The sequence below is a fragment of the Mytilus galloprovincialis genome, chromosome 4, assembly GCF_965363235.1.
Source record: "Mytilus galloprovincialis chromosome 4, xbMytGall1.hap1.1, whole genome shotgun sequence".
NCBI lineage: Eukaryota > Metazoa > Mollusca > Bivalvia > Mytilida > Mytilidae > Mytilus > Mytilus galloprovincialis.
The window spans coordinates 36,160,831-36,181,059 of record NC_134841.1 but is presented as its reverse complement, the minus strand read 5'-3'; the positions used below and the strand labels follow the sequence as shown (position 1 = coordinate 36,181,059).

General features: G+C 30.9%; 1 protein-coding gene across 21 annotated transcripts in view; it reads left to right on the top strand.

Moving 5' to 3' along the window:
• The first annotated feature begins 530 nt into the window (after positions 1–530).
• The window catches only part of LOC143072010 (uncharacterized), a 45,143-nt gene continuing 25,444 nt past the window's right edge, over positions 531–20,229 (top strand). For 19 of the 21 annotated variants that reach the window (XM_076246777.1, XM_076246776.1, XM_076246767.1 and 16 more), the window contains exons 1-7: positions 531–700; positions 5,217–5,418; positions 6,156–6,294; positions 11,583–11,717; positions 13,588–13,759; positions 15,109–15,153; positions 15,564–15,611. In XM_076246777.1, the coding sequence (XP_076102892.1) occupies positions 654–700; positions 5,217–5,418; positions 6,156–6,294; positions 11,583–11,717; positions 13,588–13,759; positions 15,109–15,153; positions 15,564–15,611 (788 nt within the window). In that variant the 5' untranslated portion in view covers positions 531–653. The remainder of the gene's footprint in view (positions 701–5,216; positions 5,419–6,155; positions 6,295–11,582; positions 11,718–13,587; positions 13,760–15,108; positions 15,154–15,563; positions 15,612–20,229) is intronic. The other 2 variants (XM_076246768.1, XM_076246778.1) reach the window with 2 other exon arrangements.

Below are 20,229 nucleotides of genomic sequence, written 5' to 3'. Positions count from 1 at the left end.
CCTCAAAATAATAATAACATATTTATAAGTACATACAGTTTTATAATGATATATTACACCAGAGACATATAATACAATTATATGTTTCTGATTACACACAATATACAATTGTTTCCCAATAACAGAGACATATATGTGTATATATGTCTCTGCCAATAATAATGAAAAAGCATATTAATTTGCACAATATTATTATTATTATTATTATTATTATTATTATTATTATTATTATTATTATTATTATTATTATTATTATTATTATTATTATTATTATTATTATTATTTATTATTATTATTATTATTATTATTATTATTTACAATATTATTATCAGAGACATATAATACAATTGTATTATATGTCTCTGTTATTATTATTGACACGTGTTTTGCTTGATAAACATTAATTTGTTATAATATAAGAATTTTTAATGAATCCAAAATATTTATTACATGGAACTTTTTAACCCGGAACAAAAGTCGTTTACACGTTGTACCGGGGAAAATGTGACACGCCTATTTTTTTACACCAAAGTCACGTGACGTCGCCATTTTGTGTTTACGATAGCAAGTTCCATGTTTCGATAAAGAAACAAAATCTTGTATTTAAAAACCCGAAGGCAAATTAGAGCCATTTCCCAAATAAAGAGAGACATATGCTTTTAAACAAAATGTGGAAGATACGAGAACTCACAGATAAAGTGTAAGTTATGCGCTAAACACGAAAAGCCGGTTTGTACTGTAGTCTACAGTGTCAGTGTAGATGTTGACACTGTTGACAAAACGATTCAAGTTTACAAACATTTTAAAGTTTTATCCCTTAAATTTTCCCGAAAAAAATAGGCATTTCGTTTCCTCGTTCTCTCAGCAAATTATACTGAAACCTACACACTCTAGTCTTGTTTGTTTATTTGAAGAGAATCTCAGTAAGTGAGTAATTCTTGTCAAACCTCTGAAACATATTGAAGATGCAATTCTGGACATAATTCCACATTCTAATATGACATACTTCTTTCACTTTGTAAACAAATTTATACCATTACCTTGATAACATTCTCGTTATATCTATAACTAGCGCAGACTCAGAAATATACATTATAATGGATGTTACAAAATGCCTCCCAAATACACATGTAAACTACTGTAGTCTGACATCGTAGTCTAACACCGGCAGTGTTCTAGGATTCCCATTACCCGTTACCCGGGGTAAGTGGATTAGGACAACGGGTAAGTCATTTTTTAGCCTTTGTCACCCGGTGGTAAGTCAATTATCAAGTTCGGGGAAGCCGAAAAACTCTTGAAATTTCCCGGTCCTCTTCAATTTTCCCATATCTGCTTTTTATTTTTATTAAATCACGAGAAAAAACTTTGATAAAAGATCGAAGATTTTGTCGATGTCTATCGGCGCTTTTATTCAAGCACTCGTTTACTAGGTGTAATCAAGCGCAAAAGAGACCACATTCTTCTCCTATCATTCTAAAAGTCGGTCACGGTGTCGGTAAAATCGGAAAATCCGGATTGATAACTGGTGCTTAAATCGGGACATAAACGATTTTTTTTCTTGTCATCGGAGGAAAATAAACTTACAGTTGCATTTATTATAGCTCTTAATAAATGACATAGTAATAACTATAACATATTTGTCAAATTTAGTAAGAAATCGTTTTTTTTGCGCCGTCCGCATTGGTTGGCGGATTTAACTTTTAGATGTGGGTAAGTAATTTTTTTATTGATCTTACCCGTGGTAAGTCAAGGTGCCAAAAAAATCCTAGAACACTGACCGGTCATCTTGTTGATTCGTTCAGTATTTGTGTTCGGACTAATCACACTGGGAAACTACACATTGACATCACTATGCTACTACATGAGCGTCCAAAATTAATGCAGAATACATTTTTTTACTCTTATGAATAAAAAAATATTTCTAAAGATATGTTTTCATTGTAATTCTAAATTATTGCTAAAAAATGCCAATTTTCTAATGGCCGTTTCAAACCTGACTTTCAAATGCCAAAAAACATTTCAGAACTTCACAAAACTGCACTTCCAACCTCCATTGCTTTTTGTACATTCCATTCAGCGTCATCAATCTTGTGGCAGACAACACAGGTCAAGCAAATTGAATTATTGTAAATTTCAAAATGACAACGTCTTACTGTACGTCTTACACAATTTTCCTTGACAAAAACCCATCCAAAAAAAAAAAAATGAGGTTTCCTGTTGAATAAACCCCCAAATTATTGCAAACTATTTCAAAGCAATATCACCATGATCACACAAACAAATAATATAATTGCCTTAGACTGAAAAAAATCACCTATTGGACAATACATGTAGAGCAATTTGATTGGGTAGAACAATTTAATACATCACATGATTTTGACGCCATTGGAATTTGAATGTAAACAGACAAGGTCACCAGGTTCCGTATGGAACAGCATCATACATTGAGTGACTGAGAAACAATTATGAGTAACCAAGCTTGACAATACATGGTAATAAAAAATCAAACCTAAGTCTACAGAAAAAGTAAGAAAAAAATGTCCATAGGTGAATGACTTACCAACATAGCTGGATACTGGAACCTATTTGCCAAAACACTATGCCAATTTTATGTTTGGAAAATTGCAATTATAAAAAGACAACAGAACTTTTATTCTTATTCCGTTGCATAACAAATAGAATTAATGCACAGGGAAATCTACAAATTCCAAATAAAATAAAATTCTGCAAAAGTCCATTACTGTTTTCGGCGCATTAAAATCGTTTCAAAACATGACGTCATACAAATGAAAACCCTAAAGCTGACGGTTTTTCCATTTTATGGACCATTGAAATTCGTAAAATATTGCGTTAAACATATTAAATGCATTTTTGTGGTAGGTTTTGTTTTGCTTTCTATTCTATTGCATTTTCTTATACATGTTATATGAACTGATTTCAGCTAGTCAACAGGTCGTTTCTAGTTACAGAATGTCTACTTTAGATTTGACGGTAGCTTACGAGAAAAACATGTGAATTAAAAATGGCAATTGTTTGGTTTGAAAATTTAAAGAATTAAAACCATTTTTCTAGTTATTAACGAAATAATTTATGTAAGCTACATATTTATTAGGATCTAACAGGGAGTACAAATGGACAGCCCTACGCATGGGGCATACAAACTCTCGCTTCAGTTTTTCAATGACTGATCTTTGAGTGTTAGCAAGAGATATAATTAACGAATATTACAGCCCAGGCCATGTGTTAATTTATAACAACAACAATACTTTATTTTAAGAGGGTTACACAGACTGACAGTTAGCTATATAAGTAATCTTCCCTGAGGCCCTCATCATGAAAAATCAAACAAAATGCAAACATATACATTGCATACATTAGTATAAAAAGTCAACTATGATAATAATGTTCAATACAACTTAATAAAATGTGATGAAAAAATAAAAATGATGACATAATCAGTTTTTAATATTATTTATACAGCTAGGTTGATTTCAATAAATAATCTGTTATTTTGTATTTGAAAGAATTAACATTTGTAATATTTCTTAACGGTATTGGAAATTATTCCACAAGAATGGTCCAGAATACATAAAAGATTTTTTGAACAATTCTGTTTTTGGTTTAGGGAGTATGAGGTTTCCTTGAACAGCATTTCTCAAGGGGTATGGATTTCTGTCTGAAACATAATGAAACTTGTTAGTAAGATATGATGGGGCATCATTTTTAATACACTTAAAAGTCATTACAAGCTTGTGATATTTTATTCTCTGTTCAACTGTCATCCAGTTTAAGTGTTTGAATAAGGGCGCAGAAATCTATGGCTTCCATGAATTATTTCGTAATCGGATAATGACAGGTAAATAAGTCCTTGGTTAAAAATTAGTTCAACAAAACTATTTGTTGACTTTGAATTGCTAAACTTGTACTATTTAACAATTAAAAAAGCAGACATGAAAACGGTTTAAGACATGGGCTTTCACATTGCAACGGTCTCACTATTGTTTATTTAATATTTTCAAAAAATAAATCTAAACACATGATAGAAAATCATCTGAGTATACTAAGCCTGCTAAGGGTCCATAAGAAATATAGTAAAATGGCAATTGAAAATTATAAATTATAAAAAAAAACATTTTAAGCCCAACCTAGGGGCATTATGTTTTTCTGTCTGCGTCTCTCGTCAATCTGTCTGGTTTTAGGTTAAAATTTTTTTGGTCAAGGTAGTTTTGATGAAGTTATAGTTCAATCAACTTGAAATTTAGTACACATGTTCCCCTATGATATGAGTCTCTCAGAAAAATGTATGTCATGTACAATGTATTTTTATATTGACCTTTTTAGTCTGGTGAAAAAACGAGATAATGTCATCTTTTAATTTGGTTTTGAATCTTTGATATATGAATCGTGTCGACTGTACATAAATATTGATTAATTTTTCTATAAACTATGTTCTATTACCATTGAAATCTACATTTATGACAGCAGTACTAGTCTGTGCCAAACTCACAATTTGCTGTAAATTCAGAAATTATTGTGTGCATTTTTTATTGCCATTTAAATTGTCACTTTAGTCTAAAATGGATTGTAATTTTGTGACATTGAGAAAAATCCTGTTTAATAATATTCCTGTTCATATTAAACATGTTTCAAAATGTGAGTTTAAATTATTGCAATTGTAAATCTGTCCCATTTTTGGCAATATTAAAAACATCCCAATTATTTATGAATTTACAGTAAATAGAGTTGACAAAACAACAAAAAATGTATCGAAAGGTCATATCATGCCCTTCATTAATAAGAATAACTACACGTACATTTGTACTACTGTATTAGCTGTAACCCGATTCAATCTCCTTTTCCATAGATACATTTGTACATTATAAAGACTTGTGATTTCATGTATTAAATTTGAATATACAATAGAACTATATGTACATTAAATCAAAGCCTCGAATCAAGAAGACCTTATCAACCAATTTATGAATCGAATCAATTTCAGAGTATAAATAATTTATCGATTCAAGCCTCCAGTTTTGAAGAAGCCAGCATCTTTTTTGTAAGGATCATTAAAACTCTTTTCATTGTCATTTCAAATAAAGATAATAGAAACCATTCTGTTCTGACATCCCATCAACGTTCTTATGAGTTCTGTGACCCTTGCTAAACAGCACCAGTGTGAACTTGTATGTTTAATATTCTGGTTTATTTTTTTACAGCACAAATGTTGTGATGAACTACTCTGAAGTTGAGACCAAAGTTAGAGAAGCCACAAATGATGATGCCTGGGGTCCACACGGCTCACTGATGAATGAAATAGCCAGATTCACATTTACATATGAACATTTTCCTGAAGTGGTGGGAATGTTATGGAAAAGAATGTTACAAGATAACAAAAAGAACTGGAGAAGGACATATAAAGTAATTTTACAGTTTGTTTTAAAATTTAAATATTTTATTGAATATTATCAGTTCTCATATAAGAAAATCTGAAACCAAAGTGATTAAATAAATGAAAGACTTTTTTTAGTTGTGTAAATGTACAAATGTATATCCATGCAACTTCTTACATTCAATGTGAAAAAAGTCACCATTATTTATTTAAATGCATAAAAATCAATAAATACAACTAAAAAAAGTTAATTAAAACAATTTAAAAAAAACAATTTAAGAGGACTTCTTAGATAGATTGATTGCTGACTGTTTAATGTCAAGTGGTAAATATTTATGCATATTCTTTACAACAAATGACTTACCGCAAATACACTACAAGTTACAAAAGCAGACCATAATAAAGCTGCGACAAAATTTCAAATTGTGAAGCATTTTGAGGGTGACGAAATATTCTATGGTCGTCTCAACTTGATTGCTTTTCTCACTTTTGTCGTACAGGCTCAAGCGAGAAAATCAATCTCGTTGAGATGACCAACGATAATCTATAATTACATATATGTTGATATACCAATATAGATGGGTCATGTGTTAGACACATAAATGTTTACTGTACATTTTTTTTGTACATGTATTAAAATAATAATTATATAAACACAGTATTCCTGATATTAATTTGATTATCTCCCCTGTATGTATTCCTGATATTAATTTGATTATCTCCCCTGTATGTATTCCTGATATTAATTTGATTATCTCCCTTTCAGTCATTGTTGTTGTTAAATTACTTGATAAGAAATGGATCTGAAAGAGTAGTAACAAGTTCACGAGAACATTTATATGATCTGAGAGGATTGGAAAACTACACATTTACAGATGAACATGGCAAAGATCAAGGCATTAATGGTATATTTACTCAATGATTGAAATATATTGAGGGGGGGATTGTTGTATGTGTTTTAATAGGTGAGATTATCAAGTGTAGTATAAATTGACTGATGAGCATTTCAAGGATCTGAGCAAATATTTTTCCAGTTGGTGAAGCATTAAGGTTTATTGAAATTATTCCTTGAATGCCAACAACCTTTGATCCACCGGCAATTTACCTGTAAAATTATGTTGGCATTGGAGGAATAGGTGTAAGTAGTTATCACAACAAAAGTGCATGCTTATCAAAACAATCCTACTAATTAAAACAGATAGGTAAATTACAGTAGCTAAATCTAGTTCATATATAAAAAAGAAGATGTGGTATGATTGCCAATGAGACAACTATCCACAAAAGACCAAAATGACACAGTTATTAACAACTATAGGTCACCGTACGGCCTTCAACAATGAGCAAAGCCCATACCGCATAGTCAGCTTTAAAAGGCCCCGATAAGACAATGTAAAACAATTCAAAAGACAAAACTTACGGCCTTATTTATGTAAAAAAATGAATGAAAAACAAATATGTAACACATGAACAAACAACAACCACTGAATTACAGGCTCCTGACTTGGGACAGGCACATACATAAATAATGTGGCAGGGTTAAACATGTTAGCGGGATCCCAACCCTCCCCCTAACCTGGGACAGTGGTACAACAGTACAACATAAGAACGAACTATAAAAATCAGTTAAAAAAGTCTTAACTCATCAGATGGACAAAAATACAAGTGAACGTGGGCGGGTACTTATACATCCCGACACAAAAAGACACAATGAACAGATCTGAGAGTACTCGCAGTTATCTGACAGCTACTTCAAAGCCACTAACAACTAATAAAAAAATCATGCATCTAAGACTAAACATGTTTGTCACGATGTTGATAGTCATTTTTTGCTGTTTATACTGCTTGAACAAATATGGCATGATTCTCTCAAATGAATGAACGAAACTTTGAAAAGTGTCGCATCAAACAGTCAACATGTAAATATTGTCAGGAATTTCAGTTTGCACAAGTTCTACTATAGACTCTTTGGACTTTGATGTTTCTTTTCAATACTTCTATAGTTGAGTGAGCTGTAATATGCTCCCATATATGACTTGAAGGAATTTCTTGAAACTTTGTATCTCGTGTTAGATTACTGTTTTATTATGTGAAGTTGTTTTTTAATACTTTGAAGAGTTGTGGAAGATATTTTCATACTTCCATAAAATTGAATTAATTCTTTAATAAAATGTTTCCTTTAGTTCATATTAACTGATAAGATATTCAAACAGATATGGAATATTATTAATCTGTAATATATTTTCTTTGTAGCTTGAAATAATTGTATTTAACTAAAATGTTTTTAATATTTCTAATGTGTCTCAAGTTTATAAACATTTCCATTCCAAAAATATCATTTTTTTAAATAGAAAGAATTAGAAATGTTTGGATTTTTTTTAACTCTTTAAAACTAATAACAATTTGAACCACAAAAATCTACTAGTTTTCTATAAAAAAAAAGTGATAAAATGTCGCAGTTTCCATCAAGTAAGCTAATTATCTTTAACAGTTAAATATTTATAAAAACATTTAAATAGTTCTAAAAACACCTATTGTTATTATATAAACATCTATTGAAATATTTTTGTTGGCATTCAAGGAATGGTGTCTTCCCGATTGTCCCACTTTTTGAAATTACAGGTAAAAAGGTAATGAAATTTTGTGATGTCCCAAACCAGGAGCCTGTAAGTCAGTGGTTGTCGTTTGTTGCCGTGTAACATATTTGTTTTTCGTTCAATATTTTGTACATGAATTATGCCATTAGTTTTCTCGTTTAACATTAGTCTTTTTGGGGCCTTTTGTAGCTATGTGGTATGGGAGATGCTCGTTGTTGAAGGCCGTATGGTGACCTATAGTTGTTAATTTCTGTGTCATTTGCTTTCTTTGGGAGAGATGTCTCATTGACAATCATACCACATCTTCTTATTTCTTATGGAAGTCTGGCTCTTCTTTATAATTGGTGAAGAGTCCTGTTAACTGCAAAAACAATGGGAAAATTGGAAAAAGAATCTTTAATAGTGATTCTTGGAAAGGCTGATCTGGAAAAATTCTAGACAGCAGCAAATTTAGAGAAAATAGATATGGGTACAAGAAATGATTTTACCAGAAGCATGTGCATCCCATATAAAAAAAATCTTTCAAATTTCTCAAATATGTATTTTTTCAATCCATTATAACAAAGAAGTTGAAATAATAAGATTAGTGTTCTAAAAAAAGAGAAAATTCCAAAATTGACAAATTGACAAATTGACAGAATGGTCAATTTGACACAAAACAGCAATAAAATTTTAGAAAACTTTCTTATATTAACACCTACTTCTATTTTTTTTTTTAAAGTTAGATCTATTCAGATTGGTCCATTCTATCTTTATTGAAAGTATGAAAAAAAATGAAGTTTAATTGTGAAACTGTGATTTTTTTCATGATAATAGCCCAAAAATGGATAACATTTGATGAAAACTGAGAAAATCATCAGAATTGGGTACTTTCAAATGGCTGTAGCAAAAATAAGTGCACCACCATATGATTTTTGTCACCAATTATTTTTCTAGAGTCATATATAAACCCAAAAATCAGGTTCAGAAAAAAAGTTTAATTCAAGACCTTAAAAGATATTATTTGATAAATCAGAAATATTATATTTTTTTAATCAAAAGTGTATCAATCTAATGATTTAAAAAACATTTTTTTATACTTTTATAAAATTAATATTAAATGTGCAATAATTAATTCTTGTTTATTTAGCAAAACAAACAACAGTTACCTTGTTTATCTAAGAACATTTTACTACATAAAATTATGTGGGACAATCAGAACTTTTCATGTGGGACAATCAGAACTCTAAAATTTTAAAAAGTGGGACAATCGGGAATAAACCCAAGGAATAGGTAACATATAAAATGTTGGCATTCGAGGAAGACACCAGCATTAGATATTTGATTCATGACCAGTTTGGTTTTAATCAATTAGTGAATATCATATGAATATTTTATAAAGTTCAGGTTTATTTCTGAGTGGTGAATCAAATCAGGAATTGAAATGAAATGAGCCTATGGGTCATGTGCATTTTAGGAAAGGAATCATTTGACAATTTTTGAACGTGTAGTGGTTTGTAGAAACAATTACTCTATCTTGTTTATTCACATTTAAACATTTTGTATTGCATACAAATTTCTAGTTTTGAAAACAGTTCTATGAAATTCTTCACTTGATATTAACGTAGACATTACAGTGTTCCAGCTAGGATTTGAAAGTAGAGGGGCGCGTTTTTAAAAAGGGCACTTTAGCGCGTTCTCACTGAAAAAAATCAAATACTTTATGTTACCACATAAAGACATAGTTTTAGCAAGCATGTAGCTAAGTTAAATAGCTATTATATACAAGTTTAAAAATCATTTATTTAGAACATATAACATGTATAAGTTAAAATCAAACTGATAGCAATAATAGACATTACTATATTCATTTCTCTTTCAGAACAATATATTTTTTCAAAGAAGAGTTCAAATTCAAATAAATAAACTTTTCTTTTTGAAGAAGGTTGTCACACATTGATCAAGATTTTGTTCAAATTTAGTTTCCTCACAGTTTAATTTTACCGTTAATATTTTTGTTAATGTCTCTGTTTTCAAGTTTGCCCTAGCTACCTGTGACTTGTCTTTATCAATTTGACCTGAGAGAATATTATCTCCACCTCTGCTGTACTGAGTGGTTGTACATTGTACATGTCATATTGCAACACTGAATAGTTTTGCAACAAGAGGGTACATAGATAATAGGTTTTTATCCTAATGACAAGGTGAATGAAATAGCTCTAGCAGACTAGATAAGGAACGATCTGTAAGTTCTGCTGATGACACAAGAGCTATAAAGTCCTGTTATTGAATGGGGAGAGTTTCAGGGTCCATGTCAAATGTATTTGCCAGAGCTTCTATCTCTGTATAACCATACATTGTTTCACTGTTGTCTGTTCAATTTAACAAGCATCTCCGTATATTTCATGTTGAGCGTATCTAATAAAATCAATAAGTTTGTCAAAACGGATTTCAATCACAGGCACTTGTTCATTGGAAGACCCCTATCAACGTATATTTACGGAAATATACATTGATAGGGGGTCTTCAATGAATAGAAACAAGTGCCTGTGATTTCAATAAGAAAATTGATACAAAAATCGGACTTTCGAGAGCTCCGTAATCGGCACAATAATAAATTGATTCAATTTTGTAAGTTTATTATCAATTCAACAAGCATCTCCGTTTACTTCATGTTGAGCGTATTTAATAATATCAATATTAAAGTTAGTCAAAACGGATTTCAATTTAAGAAAAAATGATATAAAAATCGGACTTTTGAGTGCTCCGTAATCGGCGGAATTTACAACAGAAGAACAATTGCGATATCTGATAGAAACCTTTCTTCTTCTCGATTTTTCATAAAGGTAAAGAATTAAATATTTGTTTTACTGTTGATGGTCATTATTCTTGAAAAAAAGATGTAATAGACTGGCAAGTCTTTGATATTTTCTTCTTGTCATTTCCGAGTTGGTCAATTTTTCTTTTTTTCGTCGGCATTTTGCGTGTTGACCTATTGGAATGATTCTTTTTAAATGAACGTTATTTTACAAATAACAAATACAATAGAAATGAACACCGTTCTGCCGTTCACATTTATTTTATAAATTCTATTTTGCATCGTCAGGTGTTAAGATAATCAATTCATTTAACTTCGATGTTTGGTGCTTCAGGGCATAGGGATTAGACAGGGTCGTAAATTTCACCTGATTAAGTAATTGACTCTAATCAAATAGGTGATTATATACAGGTAACAAGTGTCAACAATTTTAATCTGTTGTCTTAATGAAGTGTGTGTATAAAGACCTCAGCAAAATGGCGACGATATGAGGAAAAAAGATCGTTTTTTAAACTTTTTTTCAAAAAGGCACAGAGGGGCGCAGGGGCGCTTAAAAAAGGCAGAGGGGCGCAAAATTTCGGGGGCGGGGCGCGGCGCCCCGCCATTTCATGCTAGCTGGAACACTGCATTAGCATGATTAACTGTTTGATATACACTTTTATACAACAGCTCATACAGATTAACACTTTGCTGATGACTTTCCTGATAATGAAGGCATAATAAACACTGCATGTACATGTACTAATTATTTCTTAATTTTTAAAACTACATGTTAATAATTTTCATATTTAAAAAATTTCAGTGAGACAAAAAGTAAAAGATCTGATAGATTTCATCCAGGATGATGAAAGATTGAGAGAAGAGAGACGAAAAGCAAAGAAAAATAAAGATAAATTTGTTGGATTGTCTGGTGAAAGTAGTGGAGACTTTAGATATAGTAAGTTTTAACAGCAGAAAGATTGTACCAGTCAGGGCTAACCCTGGTCCTCTAGTCCTGGGCTCATACAAATATTTCTGGACTCATTATTTACAAAACTGGCGAGTCCAGAGATACGCCAAGATTGTTAAATGTTGTATCAACTAAGCACATTTATGTGTATCAAAAGAGACTGAAATAATATATTATGTAGCAAATTCAAAACAACATATGATAGAAATTTCATTTGTTCTCTTTAAAATTACATCTATAAATTCGCCAAACCAAAATGAAAGATGAAACATTAAACAAGTCACAAGAATTACAACACTGGCAAATTTGGCTACAAGAAAAAACTATTATATAATAAAGGATATTAGAAAAATATTTAGGATGTTAGAACATGTTAGATTTTTATGCCCCACCTACACTAGTAGACGGGCATTATGTTTTCTGGTCTGTTCGTTCCGCTTCAGATAAAAGTTTTTGGACAAGGTAGTTTTTGATGAAGTTCAAGTCCAATCAACTTGAAAATTAGTACACATATTTCCTATGATATGATCTTTCGAAATTTAATGCCAAATTAGAGTTTTGACCCCAATTTCATGGTCCATTGAGTGTAATACTATTAGTCTATGTTAAATTGATATTTTTTTTAAAAATTGTACAGTATTTACCTTTATTTCAACCAAAGAAATACTTTGCATAAATAAAGTTTAATCGTTTCCAAAGCTACAGTGAAAATTTCACACTACATTTCATTGCATATAAGAAAGTAACCATCACCTAATGTAAACAATTCAATTTTTTACACTGTTATTTACTGGTTACCTGCTTTGGTAACTATGTAACGTAACCTAAACTTTCCAAAATATTTTATAAGACCATCAAATAAAAAAAGAATGATGCTTTCAGACACCCAACATACATGTTTGTGACTCAGAAAAATTGAAGTGCATTGAAATGCAGGGTTAATTTTCTACAACTGTCAAATTCAAGGGAATATTTTTTTATACCCCCGCTTTAAAAAAGGGGGGGTATACTGTTTTACCTCTGTCTGTCAGTCCGTCCGTCAGTCAGTCCGTCCCATGAAACTTTCGTCACATTTTTCTCAGGAACTACACATCCACCCTTTCTGTAATTTGGTATCAACATTTATATATGTCAGCCATACCGTGTGATGCGTTTTCAGATTCATCACTTGACAACTTCCTGTTTACCGAACACTTGTCTGATTTTACACATGATAGCCAAGTTGAAAATTTTCGTCACATTTTTCTCAGGAACTACAATACAAGGATTTCTGAAATTTGGTTTCAGGATTTATATAAGTCAGCTATACCGTGTGATGCGTTTTCAGATTCATCACTCGACAACTTCCTGTTTACCGAACACTTACATATTTTTACACTATTAATATTATCCACTTGCGGCGGGGGTATCATCAGTGAGCAGTAGCTCGCAGTTTCACTTGTTTAGACCTACTTTCGTATACAACATGATGTCACTTACCATGATTTGGTGGTGTTACACCTAAACTTGATCACAGAAAATGATAGTGCAAATTTCAGGTTTAAAGTTCTTGGTTAAAGTTTTTGGTCAAGGTAGTTTTTGATGAAGTTGAAGTCCAATCAACTTGAATCTTAGTATACATGTTCCCTATGATATGATCTTTCTTATTTTAATGCCAAATTAGAGTTTTTTCCCAAATTTCATGGTCCACTAAACATAGAAAATGATAGTGCGAGTGGGGCATCGGTGTACTATGGACACATTCTTGTTTAAATCAGACATTATGAAGCATGAAATTAAACAAGTTGTACATTGTAAAGTTTTAAAAAAAAAAATGGATATTGTCTTTATCTGTGTTATCTCCTTTTACTTTCCTAAGGTGACAGATATGAAGAAAAACCAAAAAGGAAAGATCAAGATGGTAGTATGGATGAAATAGATGACTTTGATACAGGACGTAAGAGTATAACAGAGGAAGCTGTAGATAAAGTCAAAGGCCTGTGGAATAAAGTTCAAGGCAGACATGGGCCAGATGATATCGTAGATTATAGGTATAGTTACACTGTATTTTTTTTTCTTCTATTTCCAGGTACTTTCTCTCTTTCTATCAGTATAATAATAGCTTTTGATGTGACAAATTCTTCACCAGTTATTATGGACTTTTGTATTAGGTACCTGTAAATATAGCTCTGACTGAGTGTTTTTCAACAAGATAGTCTTCCATGTGGCTAAAAAAGTCAGGTCAAATGTATTATCATACCATGTATTAAGACCAGGTTAAGACAGAAATCATTAAACCTCATATCATTTCTCATTTCAATTGCAAAGAAGTTCTAATCTTTATCTCATAGCAGTTATTCATTTTTTTGCTTGTAAATTCAAATAATGTAATATAAGCACATATATATATATATATATGGCACAATTTGGAACTGTTTTATAGATCATTGATCATTTTCATAATCCAGGTTTGATTCTGTAACAAATGTTCTAGTGATAGACAGAAACTATATAAGGGAAACAACATTCCCTAGAGACTGATACTATATAAGGGAAACATCATCCCCTAGCCCTAAAAAAAAGGAAGAACATAAGACATTAGAAAGTGCATGAGATGGTTTCAAGTTCAGACAGTTCAAAAATCAATATGTAAACTCTATATATTTTTATGCCCCACCTATGATAGTAGAGGGGCATTATGTTTTCTGGTCTGTGGCTCTGTTCGTCCGTTCGTCCGTCTGTTCATTCGTTCGTCCCACTTCAGGTTAAAGTTTTTGGTCAAGGTAGTTTTTGATGAAGCTGAAGTCCAACCAATTTTAAACATAGTACACTTGTTGCTTATGATATGATCTTTCTAATTTTAAAGCCAAATTAGACTTTTGACCCCAATTTCACGGTCCACTGAACATAGAAAATGAAAGTGGGATTTTCAGGTTAAAGTTTTTGGTCAAGGTAGTTTTTGATGAAATTGAAGTCCAATCAACTTGAAACTTAGTACATATGTGTTCTATAGTATAATCTTTCTAATTTTAATTCCAAATTAGATAATTACCCAATTTCGAGGTCCATGGAACATTGAAAAGGATAGTGCGAGTGGGACATCCGTGTACTTTGGACACACTCTTGTTTATGTATATTTTTTTAATTTTTTTTCTACATATTTGAGAATTAAAAGAATCAAAATGTAAAGGCTCTCCACTTATTTATTATTGATTAAAGTAAAGGAAAAAAATCTCAATAAATCCATTTAATTATCGTACTTTTTAAAATGATCATTAAGGAGATGTTACACTTTCATCATTTGTGACTAACACCATAGGCATGCTTCTAAGACTCATGATACTAACCCCATTATTATCATGCCATGTATATTCTTTAAAACAATAGACCTATATTTTAGTGCAAGCAGGTCACAAGATAGTAAAAACAGCCAACCTGATTTTAGGTGAGGAAATATTTGTATATTTTGAATGCAGAAAATTTGGCATGTCCTAAATGGAAGAAGTTTGCATATTCAGTAGTTTTAAAATTAATAAATAGAATTATATATTTTTTTGTTTGAGTTTGTGTTGATAATGTTGTTTTGTTTTGAAAATTGAATTGTTTTTGCAGATTTTGAGATTGGCACTTTTGAGTTGGTTATTTTAATTATAAAATTATATAAATCTTATTTTCTAAAATCATGGAATGTTTTTTTTAAAGATTTTTGGTTTCTAGATATTACAGAATGAGTATATTTTGTTTCTTTATGATTTTTTTGGTCATGAAATAAGTTTGAACATAGAAATATATATTTCCTGTATAGTCCCATTTGTTATCTCCCTTTGACAGAAAAAAATGTGCATATTATTTCAGTTGGTGTTCAAATATAGTTTACCAGCCTGCAGGGGAAGATGTCAAGGCGTAAATATCACATTCTGCATGTTGTCATTTTTATTTTCACATCAATATTTTGTATTTTGCCTGATTATTTAAAACAAGCAAATTATTTTTATTATATACCTGCTTTTGTAATTGCTTTTCAGTCTATCATCATTCGATTTTTTTTTTTATCATTATCCATAGAAATAAAAACTTTTAATCTAAAAAGTTGCTTTTATCAGATAGTTCTAATTTTCATTTTTTATTCAAATAGTGCAAAATCAGTTTTCCCTCTCTAATTTTTCCTCCATTACCCTAGGTAAGGAAATACCCCCAAGCATTAAGTAAAGAGATATTTGCTCTAATATTCAAAGTCTGTCATACTGCCTTCACATTTCTTGTCCTAGGCTTATCCTACATTGATGGAATTTTCTTATTTCTTTACTGGTATTGTGAATGCTTTTATTTAAATATGAATTTTTAACTAGATCTTTTTAGGTAAAAATCAGCTATTAATTTGGGGATGTTATTTACATGTAGCGAAATTTAAAATCAATTGAAATTTCTAATTGTTTGTATAAATAGGTTCTGTGTTATGTCTTGTTGTTGCTTTTGTTGTTGTAAAATGATAATTTTTTCTGCAGAGTTTTCTTTCTTATTCTCCGCTTAAATCTCTCAATCATTCATCTCAAATTTTGTATATATGTTTTGGTATTTTTTTTACATTTTTCAAAAGCTATGTCATTTCTTCATATTACATACAAGATTTGTAAAAGTTGTATAAGAATTATAAACATTTTCTGGTGTTAGTTTACAAATTTTTTTTTATCTATGCCAAATATAAACACAAATATACATACATTTTTATATAGTGAAATCTGTTATACACTTTATATATATTATGTATACTTTTGTTTTGGCCCATAAAGTATGGCTTATGTTGTGTGTTGCATTTATTACAGAGCATGCCGCAAACTGTTATATTTTAATGATAAAAATATTTTGAGATAAAAGGAAGAATTTGATAATTACCATTATCAAGCCAGAATTTACTTACAGGTTTCAATATGAGTTATAATTTGATACCCCTTGATATCATCCAAGTTATTTAATTTCAATAGTAATAATAAAGTACAATGGTATAGATGTATAGCATCACCTGTGTCAACTTTGAAAAGTAATTTCTCTGTACCAATAAACTATCTGAAATAATTCCTCAGGGGCATAAAAGTTGAAATTCTCCCTTAATTTTAAACAAAATTTTCTTAACAATTTTTTTTTCTTAAAAAGTATTAGATAGATTTTTATAAAAAAGTAGACCTAAGAGTAAGAATTTTTATAAAAAAGTAGACCTAGCGTAAGAATTTTTATAAAAAAGTAGACCTAGCGTAAGAATTTTTATAAAAAAGTAGACCTAGCGTAAGAATTTTATAAAAAAGTAGACCAAGGGTAAGAATTTTTATAAAAAAAGTAGACCTAGCGTAAGAATTTTTACAAAAAAGGAGACCTAGCATAAGAATTTTTATAAAAAAGTAGACCTAGCGTAAGAATTTTTATAAAAAAAGTAGACCTAGCATAAGAATTTTTATAAAAAAGGAAACCTAGCGTTTGAATTTTTATAAAAAAAGTAGACCTAGCATAAGAATTTTTATAAAAAAGGAGACCTAGCGTTAGAATTTTTATAAAAAAGTAGACCTAGGATAAGAAAGTAGACCTAGCATAAGAATTTTTATAAAAAAAAAAAGACCTAGCGTTATAGACATGGATTACTTAATAAAATTTCTAAGATGATTAATGATCAAATATAGAAATGGTAATATTGTCTGGTATTCGAAAAACACTTCCTCTGAAATAACTTGAACAATAGACCTTACCTTGATAAGAATCTGTAGCAATACATACTTTAAAGAAATAAATGAAACAATTTTATAAAAAAAAAAAAAATACAGCAATATTCATTAAAAAAATTACGATAAGTTTCTAGACACAGTTATATTCATTAAAAATGATTGGAGTCTCTAAGGCCAAAAAAAATATATATGTCTGTTTACAGTTACCCGACCGACCCTAATTTTAGCCCTGACCCTAAGCCATTTTATTTCTGTAAAGTGAAAAATTAATAGAACTTGTGTCAAAAGCGAAGTAAGGGTTACCAATGAATTGAATCAATTGCCTGATACATCCCGATGTTCACAATCAGCGAATATAACAGCTGTTTGAAGGAAACTCGCAACTCGTGTTATGAAATAAAAACTTTGCCACCATTTTTTCCAACCAATAACCAAGGAAAATAATCCAATCATTAAAAATACAGGTAAACTCTGGACAACTCGGACCACGGCAAGACTAACAGCACAACTCAAAATCATGGTGCAAAAATAAAATGGAAATACTGACCTACCTACCCTATTTTTTTTGATGATGTAACCTTAAACAAACATATATTTTTATACGACCGCAAAATTTGAAAAATTTTTCGTCGTATATTGCTATCACGTTGGCGTCATCGTCTGCGTCGTCGTCGTCGTCGTCGTCGTCGTCGCCCGAATACTTTTAGTTTTCGCACTCTAACTTTAGTAAAAGTGAATGGAAATCTATGAAATTTTAACACAAGGTTTATGACCACAAAAGGAAGGTTGGTATTGATTTTGGGAGTTTTGGTCCCAACAGTTTAGGAATTAGGGGCCAAAAAGGGACCCACATAAGCATTTTTCTTGGTTTTCGCACCATAACGTTAGTATAAGTAAATAGAAATCTATGAAATTTAAACACAAGGTTTATGACCATAAAAGGAAGGTTGGTATTGATTTTGGGAGTTTTGGTCCCAACAGAATAAGGGGCCCAAAGGGTCCAAAATTAAACTTTGTTTGATTTCATCAAAATTGAATAATTGGGGTTCTTTGATATGCGGAATCTAACTGTCATGACTGTGTATGTAGATTCTTAACTTTTGGTCCCGTTTTCAAATTGGTCTACATTAAGGTCCAAAGGGTCCAAAATTAAACTTAGTTTGATTTTGACAAAAAATGAATCAGTTAGGTTCTTTGATATGCTGAATCTAAAAATGTACTTAGATTCTTGATTATTGGCCCAGTTTTCAAGTTGGTCCAAATCGGGGTCCAAAATTAAACTTTGTTTGATTTCATCAAAAATTGAATAAATGGGGTTCTTTGATATACCAAATCTAACTGTGTATGCAGATTCTTCATTTTTGGTCCTGTTTTCAAATTGGTCTACACTAAAGTCCAAAGGGTCCAAAATTAAACTTAGTCTGATTTTAACAAAAATTGAAATCTTGGGGTTCTTTGATATGCTGAATCCAAAAATGTACTTAGATTTTTTATTATGGGCCCAGTTTTCAAGTTGGTCCAAATCAGGATCTAAAATTATTATATTAAGTACATGTATTGTGCAATAGCAAGTCTTTTCAATTGCACAGTATTGCGCAATGGCAAGAAATATCTAATTGCACAATATTGTGAAATAGCAAATTTGTTTTTAATTAGAGTTATCTTTCTTTGTCCAGAATAGTAAGCAAGAAATATCTAATTGCAAAATATTGTGCAATAGCAAGATTTTTTATACGACCGCAAAATTTGAAAAATTTTTCGTCGTATATTGCTATCACGTTGGCGTCTGCGTCGTCGTCGTCATCCGGCGTCCGAATACTTTTAGTTTTCGCACTCTAACTTTAGTAAAAGTGAATGGAAATCTATGAAATTTTAACACAAGGTTTATGACCACAAAAGGAAGGTTGGTATTGATTTTGGGAGTTTTGGTCCCAACATTTTAGGAATTAGGGGCCAAAAAGGGCCCAAATAAGCATTTTCTTGGTTTTCGCACTATAACTTTAGTTTAAGTTAATAGAAATCTATGAAATTTTGACACAAGGTTTATGACCACAAAAGAACGGTTGGGATTGATTTTGGGAGTTTAGGTTTCAACAGTTTAGGAATTAGGGGCCAAAAAAGGGCCCAAATAAGCATTATTCTTGGTTTTTGCACAATAACTTTAGTTTAAGTAAATAGAAATCAATGAAATTTAAACACAATGTTAATGACTACAAAAGGAAGGTTGGTATTGATTTTGGGAGTTTAGGTCCCAACAGTTTAGGAATTAGGGGCCAAAAAGGGACCCAAATAAGCATTTTTCTTGGTTTTCGCACCATAACGTTAGTATAAGTAAATAGAAATCTATGAAATTTAAACACAAGGTTTATGACCATAAAAGGAAGGTTGGTATTGATTTTGGGAGTTTTGGTCCCAACAGAATAAGGGGCCCAAAGGGTCCAAAATTAAACTTTGTTTGATTTCATCAAAATTGAATAATTGGGGTTTTTTGATATGTCGAATCTAACTGTCATGACTGTGTATGTAGATTCTTAACTTTTGGTCCCGTTTTCAAATTGGTCTACATTAAGGTCCAAAGGGTCCAAAATTAAACTTAGTTTGATTTTGACAAAAAATGAATCAGTTAGGTTCTTTGATATGCTGAATCTAAAAATGTACTTAGATTCTTGATTATTGGCCCAGTTTTCAAGTTGGTCCAAATCGGGGTCCAAAATTAAACTTTGTTTGATTTCATCAAAAATTGAATAAATGGGGTTCTTTGATATACCAAATCTAACTGTGTATGTAGATTCTTCATTTTTGGTCCTGTT